Source organism: Somniosus microcephalus, chromosome 20 (assembly GCF_052327205.1).
Source record: "Somniosus microcephalus isolate GS21.2 chromosome 20, FLI_Smic_1.0, whole genome shotgun sequence".
NCBI classification, from domain to species: Eukaryota; Metazoa; Chordata; class Chondrichthyes; order Squaliformes; family Somniosidae; genus Somniosus; species Somniosus microcephalus.
This window is the reverse complement of record NC_141006.1, coordinates 67,512,471-67,521,227: the sequence shown is the minus strand read 5'-3', so window position 1 is coordinate 67,521,227 and position 8,757 is coordinate 67,512,471. Positions and strand designations below refer to the sequence as shown.

Genomic DNA, 8,757 nt, shown 5'->3' with positions numbered 1-8,757 from the left:
GATGACAGAAACAATCTGTCAATGGTGGGAGAGGTAATGAGATCAGACTGGATGGAGACTTGTGTAAAGACTTACAGCATCCTGAATCTGTAGTGAAAATGCAGTTTAAAGAAGCTAGTGGTTAAGGGAAAATTTCTCAATCAGCTGGGAGCTTTGACTTGACATTTGAAGCTGTCAATTTATCAGCTGATTCATTGGCCATTGACCTCTCACCTCAGCTTCACAGACAAGGTCTAAGCACAGCGGGAAACCGGTGGGCAACCTGTCAAATCCAAAAAGCTGGGGAAAAAAACATTGATAAGTGGCTGTAAACAAGCCACTAATGATTTTAATTGCCTCTCCGACCGCTGCCGGTCGGGTCTGCTCAGCGCTGGCAGACCTGACAGCGGGAAAGTCCAGTGTGTGCGTTTTGACAGCGAGTTTCAATCATTTTAAATTCAACAGCTGACCCGCCACCCATCCCGTCCGCTGAGTGGCGGCAAAATTCAGGCCTAAAATACTGTTAGTAAACACGCGAATGAGCAGGAAATAATGTGGTAATATTTGCATATTTTGTTGGCTGTCACAAATCTAGCCCATCCATCTTGAAAAGAAACATGTGAGAGGAGACATTATTATACACATATATGGGTACTCAATGGGACAGGGGGAGGAAATATGAAACAATACTTTTAAATGTGGAAAATAGGGCGCAGATTCAGGGTTGTGAAGGGCAAGTTGAAGATAAGCATCAGAAAGTATTTTGTTACACACAAAGTAATCAGTAGTTGGAATGAGCTGTTAGAAATGTTCATGAGGCCAGGATATTGGACTCACTTAAGAAACAACTTGGTGCTCCAATGCAGACATGGTCGGGCTGAGATTCTGGAAGGATGAGATCAAATAGGTTGAAGGGCCTTCTTGATCCTGATTGGCATTTTGCTAACTGGGATTTGTGAAACTGTTGCTGAAGGTGTCTCCCACCCTATGCTCAGCTGCTACTGTGAACATTTAATGTGACTGTGGATACATCCGACTATTATAAAACTAGCACAACCAACAAATTTATTCCTCTTAAGGATTTACTTTGAGCTCCTCTACTGACTAGAATGGGACTTCATCTGGGGTCGGGGAGCAGCATGCATTATTGGAAGTTCTGCTGAATTAACTGTGCCATAAACAAGTTGAGTCAGGGAAAGGGGAAGAAAAAACTCCAACTGAATCAGTAACATTCCCTACAACTTCACTGACAATTTAACTCCAAAAACTATAGAACTCCAGCATTTTAAGAAGTTTTATTTTTTTTCTTAAATGAGCAATATCAATTGTGAAACAGGTTTGGGATTATTCCAAATCATTTAATTTACTTTACTTCACATGTACAACAATGACATTGGCAAAAACCCAGTACTGATATAGTTACTCTTAGGAAAATATGACTGATACAGGCCCCATTTAGACAGCACGATTTTTAAATTTTGTTGAATCAAAGATAAAGTCACAAAAACATCAAGAAAAACATGAATACTTTGTTGTAAATGTTTACACGTCGAATGAAATAGATTACCAGATGATGGTGAGATCAATTATTACCTCAGTGTGAGAAAGAATGATATAATTCACCCGTGATTTAAAAATCAAGAAAAGCTTTAAAAAAAAATCCTTATTTTCCCACCATCATTGTATGTATAAGTAATGCACAAGATTAAGAATTTAATAGTTGAAAAAAAATGACCTGTACAAGACATCGATTGGCATGTTGCGTAACATCCAATGCCAAGCCCTTAATGGAACTCATCAAAAATATAGTGTTCGAAAACCCTTTCCAGTGTATGTAAGGTACTGGCAGTCCTGATCTGCAGCCACTTGCAGAATCCATCCAATTGCTACTGTATGGCATCCATCTTAAATGCTGACTAAGTTTCAGAGGTCCAGGGCAGATGTGGGCTGACATGTTCAGATGCAGTTAAAAGGCTGTCTGGGATGTGTCTGCTCAATCCCACCAAGTATTCTTGATAGTTTTAGTCAAAAAAAAGTACATACATTTTTTTTTTGGCTCGCTCAAACACAAATTGTTAAACAGACTAATTCTTTGAATCCATCCATTTTCCATTGGTTGTCATATTAGTAGAGCTTGAGCCTATAGTCCAGCGCATTCAGTGTACAGGACGGGCTAGTGCAGCTGTCCAGGCTGGACTCCAATTGGCCCATCCTTTGCTATTTGGTTTCCAGGGACTCCAAGTATTCAAGTGCTATGTCATAGCAGAAGCGGTATTGTTTCTGAATAACAGAAAATATAGCAAGGATATAAATTTAGCAAGGCTTCCAAATCTAGTTTCACCTTCAAACATTTTTTCCCCCTCCTTTTTTTCTTGCTAATTCCTCAGTTCTCCTTCTGTTTACTGAAGGCCTTATTTTTTTCCTGCTATACAGTTCCAGGGATGCCAGTCACTCTCTGGCACCCTGCCTAACTAGCCATTTTACACGTGAGCCTGAAGAGTGAAGGTGGACAGGCTACTCCCCATGGTGGGGTGGGACACCACAAGTGACCCCAATTTTGGCCTTACCTGATGTCCACACATTTGGCAGAAATCTTTAGATAGTGTCAACAGTGGGAACCCTGTGTTTCTTTTTCACTCCCAAACAAGAGGTGCTACCAATTATAGTGCTCCCAACTGATGCCCAATCAGTGAATTCAGCAGAGTTGTTACGATCTGAAATGCACTGCCTGAAGGGGTGGTGGAAGCAGATTCAGTAGTAATTTTCAAAAGACAATTATATATATATGCTCAAAAAGGAGAAATTTGCAGGGCTATGGGGAAAATGGATAGATTGGCATCTCTACAGGCAAGTACAATTTACTGATAGGTGACCCCATGTCCTGTGCCTCAGGCTGGGTGAAAGAGTGGGCAGTGGTGCTCTGCAGTTTGCATCCTCCAACTATCCCTTCTTTCTTTAGGGAAGTACCTGGCCTCTACCCACCATGATGGTAGGGGCACTCAACATGTGGGTTAATCACAAGAACCTCTTGTTTGGTTCATTGTTCAATTAATTTTGGCACTTAGATGAGACTGGAAATAGACAATAATTATTTGTTGCTAGAAAAGTGATCTCTTCAGAAACTGCCAAATTGCTCCCTCCTCCTACTAAAAGTGGTGACTCTTGCTGGGGTACAGTTCTATGGGGGCTGCAAGTGCCTCACCCACAGGCACTTTCTTCATGTGCCAGTGCAGGACAGAGGGAGCGCTGCTCCCGTTTTACATAAAACGTAATGTAAAAGATCCCATCCCATGGCTAGTTCAAAGAACTGCTGGGAGTTTGGGTATCTAGGTCAACATTCCTCAACCAACAGGACCAATAACAGATTGTAAGACCTCACTGTGTGCATATTGCTGCTGCTGTGTTTGCTTACATAACGATAGTGACTGTACTGCAACAGAAATCCATCGCTTGAAAAGTGCTTTGGGATGCCCAAAAGGCGTGGTAAGGTGCTAAACAAATGGAAGTTCTTCTTTCTTTCTATGTATTTGTGAACCCATGCAGTGAGTATTGGCAGGATATTTCACTAAGATGAGACATGACAACTAAGCCCAAACCTGACCTCACCCCAACGTCACTGGACAGTGAAAAGAAAGAAAGACTTGCATTTATATAGTGCCTTTCATGACCTCAGGGTGTCCCAAAGCGCTTTACAACCAATTAAGTACTTTTTGGAAATGTAATCACTGTTGTAATGTAGGAATTCATGGCAGCCAATTTGTGCACAGCAAGGTCCCACAAACAACAATGTGATAATGACCAGATAATTTGTTTTAGTGATGTTGGTTCAAGGATAAATATTGGCCAGGACACTGGGGAGAACTGCCCTGCTCTTCTTCGAAATAGTGCCGTGGAATCTTTTATGTCCACCTGAGAGGGCAGACAGGCTAATATCTCATCCGACAGACGGCACCTCCAACACTGCAGCACTCCCTCAGTACTATGCTCGAGTGTCAGCTGAGATTTTGTGCTCAAGTCTCTGGAGTGGGACTTGAACCCATGACCTTCTGACTCCGAGGCGAGTTTGTTCAGGAACAGTTATCTTGGCTCCCTTCATTTCAATATCTACCCTCCAGCCTAGTCCTTTGCATGGGTTCAGATCAGCACAGACTGGGATCTTCCTGGTCTGCGTAGCTACACAGCATGTTTACCTGTTCAGCCACTGATGCACATCCACTATACCCTAAACTGAATGATGAATTACAATGAACATTCTGCAAACGGTCCACTAGAAAGTAGAACACCTGTTGAATATTAAATGACTGTAGTGATAAACATTGTTAGTATAGTTAAATAGCATTTATTTGGAGACATGGCAGAGTGCTTTCTACGGTAATTATAGCATAAAACTAGTAGTTATCAGTAAAATCCTAATCCATCAATATTTAAAACAGCACAGACAGAATAAAAAAATAATTTGTAAATAATTGTGCCTTCTGAGGTTTTCAAAGAACGTGATGGTTGGGATTTCCATGTACAGTGGATGTGGCCTATGTTGCAGTCATTTTATTTTAGTCAACTGGGAGCTGGGTGTCAGAATTTTGCAGAAACTCATCACCGTGCTTATCACTCACTCCAAAACAAACAATTGATAAATTCAACTAACTCAAGAGTTTCTATTTGCCTGATAAGCCGTGCACACTCTATCCTGGTAGGAACACCTCTCACTTGACTAAGGCCAGAGAACTGGTACCATCCCTGGCCGCAAACAGGCTGAAATCTGATGTCCTTGAGAACCCTCCAGCCTCCCTTGCAGACCCCCTGGTATTAAGGACACCATTTTAAAACAACTACGCCTTACCTATGGAGACCCTCCCCTTGGCCTGTGCCAACCTGGTCCTAGTTTAGAATCATCCAGCACCACAAGGAGCCCATTCGGCCCATCCTGCCTGTGCTGGCTCTTTGAAAAAGCTATCCAATTAGTCCCACCCCCCTGCCCTTTCTCTGGACCTCCCATGGGCTCACCAGCTTTTCAATGGGAAAAACTGCACTTGTGTGGTATTTTGAAGGGGCCGCGCACCCAAAAAAAAATGAATGGGAACATTGCTGGCAACACTGTGGAGCGGAAGCCCTGACAGGATATGTCTTCATACCATGTCGCACTTCAAGATCTCTTGAAACCACACAGCAGCTCTGCAAGATGAAATATTTAAAAGAAAAACATGGAACTAAATTCACAGTGGGTAAACGCATTGCCCAGCGTGAGACTGATCAGGATGTTTCGCTCGCTGGCTGTGGGCTGTGCTAGGTGACCTCAGATAAGGTGGCAGTTGAGTGCAATGATTGACCTCAGTCAGTATTCTTGGGCTGGGGAAGTTAAACAAAATAATCAGTCTGGACTCTAACTCCTGATCACAATCCAGTGACACCTGCTTTAAAGAGTGAACTGTGTCAGCCGTGACTCAGTGGGTAGCACTCTTGTCTGAGTCAGAAGGTCGTAGGTTCAAGCCCTACTCCAGAGCCATGAGCACATAATCTAGGTTGACACTCTAGTGCAGTATTGAGGGAGTGCAGCACTGTCGGAGGTGCTGTCTTTCAGATGAAACATTAAACAGAGGCCCCGTCTACTTTCTCAGGTGGATGTAAAAGATTCCATGGCACTATTCGAAGAAGAGTACTCCGGAGCCCTCCCTGATGTCCTGGCTAATATTTATCCCTCATCCAGCATCACAGAAACAGATTATATGGTCATCATTGTATTGCCGTTTGTGGGACCTTGTTGTGCTCAAATTGGCTGCTGCATTTCCTTCATTACAACTGTGACTGCACTGAAAAGGTACTTCATTGGCTATAAAGCGCTTTGGGACATCCTGAGGTCATGAAAGGTGCTATATAAATGCAAGTTCTTTCTTTCGCTCTTTGAATGCTCTTCCAGGTCTCTCAAAAATCATCCTATCTACTGAGGTCCCTCCATGGCCCCCACTGCTCTCAAGCTGCCGGATTACCCGCCCCCCCCACCGACAAACAGCAAGTTGCCCATCAGTCCTTGTTTAGCAGTGGTATAATGAGGCCCGAGCACCAAAAATCAATCAAGCACCCCCCCCCTCCCCACCCCCGGCAACTTTGGGCAGGCGGTGTGATCTGCACCCCTCCCCCCCCCCCCCCCCGCCGCCTGCCAAAATCAAATATCATCCCGTGACCACTCAAAATCATCCATCGCCACTCTGGCATAAGAGTATAATTGGATTTTTGAGTGGGGAACGTGTTAAAAGTGAAACTATTAGAGGCTTAAAAATACCCTAATGAAAATAATATTTTGGTAAAGTCTCTGGAATACCAAACGTATTAAATGTAATTGGTGAAAATTGCAGAGCTTTTGTGCCTTGTAGGGTGTGACACTGATGGATTAAGTGAATACTTCCACACAATTCATTATAAACTAAATTGACATTCAAATGTCAATGAGCAGCTGTGAGAGGTCACTAAGCCTGGATTGTGTGAAGCCTTTGCAAATTGTATATAACTGTAAGCTGGTGATGCATTTTTTTTGGTCAAAAAGTGGAATCAATGCCGGGATTTTGCTCACCTTGGCGGGTCCAGGGCGGGCGATGTCGGTGGCGGGTCATGGCCCCGCTGCTGGCGCCATCCCACTCCCTAAAATGAATTTACGTTGATGGGGCTTGTTAAGCCCGCCCAGTGCGTTTCCCAGGGGGCCAATTAGAGGAAGTGGGTCTGGTGACATCATTCATGACATGTCATCAGCTGGTTTCCTTAAAGGGACCATGGCCACCTTACTTTTGATGTTTGTGCTGTCAGTGTTTTAAAGCACTGAAGTGCTGCAAACACTGACAATCACTGCACAGAGGTGCAGGGCTGCACCCAGCTTCTCCCATGACTCCCTCCATATGCTTATGGAGGGAGTCACAGCATGCAGGGAGGTCCTGTTCCCTTCCTATGGGCGGAAGAGACCTCCACAGGAGACCAACACAGCCTGGTTGCACATTGCAGAGGAGGTCACAAGCAGGGATGTCATCAGGAGGACCTGAGTACAGTGGCGCAAACCTTTCAATGATCTCATTAGATCATGAAACATTAGTACAGTACAAAGCCGCACTCACCTTTATCCTCCTGTGCTTCTCATCACATCCCCATCACTCTGCCTTCCCTACCCTACTCTTGCACATCCTTACTCACACCAACTTACCTTGCACATCCACCCATCCCTCTCTCTCTATCTGCATTATCACATCCCCATCTCACTAGCCACCCCTCACACTCAACTCATCCTAGTGCAATCACACCAATTAACAACACATAAGGATAGCTACTTGGGTGTTTTATCCAATGTTCATGTAAAGTTTCTGTTAATGTGCTGTCAAACATTGAAACCTTTATTTTCAACACTTTCCGTTCTTGGACAGATTTGTGTGCACCTTTGGAAGTGGCTTAGGGAGCTGCAGTGACTGGTGAGACATAACAGTACCCCCCGCAAAGGTGGTGAGTGTGAAAGGAATGGTTTGGTCATTGTAGGGATGCTTTATGGTGTTGGTGTGGGGTGGTGCTAACCTGCCGCATCATGTGACAGCCAGGGTATACAGCGTCAAGTGAAGTAAATCTGGCCATGGTGAGGCCATCCCTGGCCTCGCGGGCAGCAATGTGCTCAGGTGAGAGAGTTCTTCCAATGAGGTGAGAGTGAATGGAGTGTGAAAAGTCAAAAGCCTGCAGAATTTGTGCCGGAAATGTACTGAGAAACAGCTTGTGGCTGAGGAAAGTCTGTCAGGTGGGAGCTTTTACTGTACATTTGAAGCTGTCAAGTAATCAGCTGGAGCAATGGCCACTGAACTCCTGCCTCAGGTTGACAGACATGTTCCCCGAACAGCGTGGTTCCCGTGGCCATGAAGTTAAAGTTAAAAAGTAAGTTAAAAAAGCCTGTTAAGGGTCTGTTAAGAACATTATAATGGGTTTTAATTGGGTCACCCGCCGCTGCCTGTTGGGTCTGCTCAGTGCTGACAGACCCGACATTGGGAAAGGCGGGTTAACAGCAGGTTCCCGACCCACTGTCAAAAGAACCCATTTTCCCACCCGACCCGCCACCGATCCCGCCCGCTGACACCCCGGAAAATTCCGACCCAAATGAAAGAGCGCTTCAAAGTTTGGTGGTTATTACATTCTCGCACTAATGTATTGGTCTTAATTTTGACATTTTCAATTAACCTAGCCTTAACAGCTTTTTAGTGGAGATAGCTGTAGACTTCTCCTACCCTCTGCATGAAGAAATATTTCCTGACAAGACCTCTGAACGGCTTATATATACACACACCTTTTAACTTACTATAGCAGTTTCTCATATTTCTCAGAATCAACCCCAAAGCACTTTACATACACAAATTGCAGTCCAACTACAGATACCTCAACTTGTAATTGTGTAAATCCAGTCATATTTATGTGCAAATTTGGTTAATGGATCTTAGGAGGCATTTCTGGTTTGATCTGCACAGCCACCACTCACCAGGGAGTCAACCATATTTGGTTTGTTGTTGTGTAATGTCTTCATCGCATGGAAAACATCCACCATCTTTTGGTATTTGATCATCTCCTGGATGATGATAGAGGCACAGAGAGTTCCACTGCGTCCTCCTCCATCCCTAAAACCAGACAGTCAAAGATTAGCCAGTTCATTTATCTTTTCTCCCTGTTAAAATTCCTACCCACCACCATCATTCTTCCTTCATCTGGGCAGTTGGACAAAACATAGAAACATAGAAGATAGGAGTAGGTCATTCGGCCCCTCGAGCCTGC

General features: G+C 44.1%; 1 protein-coding gene across 7 annotated transcripts in view; it reads right to left on the bottom strand.

Annotated features, from left to right (window-relative positions):
- Window positions 1-1,260: 1,260 nt before the first annotated feature.
- The window catches only part of ptprub (protein tyrosine phosphatase receptor type Ub), a 1,172,978-nt gene continuing 1,165,481 nt past the window's right edge, over window positions 1,261-8,757 (bottom strand). For all 7 annotated transcript variants that reach the window (XM_085962902.1, XM_085962905.1, XM_085962901.1 and 4 more), the window contains 2 exons: window positions 8,468-8,603; window positions 1,261-2,259 (listed from right to left, as the gene is read on the bottom strand). In XM_085962902.1, the coding sequence (XP_085819028.1) occupies window positions 2,197-2,259; window positions 8,468-8,603 (199 nt within the window). In that variant the 3' untranslated portion in view covers window positions 1,261-2,196. The remainder of the gene's footprint in view (window positions 2,260-8,467; window positions 8,604-8,757) is intronic.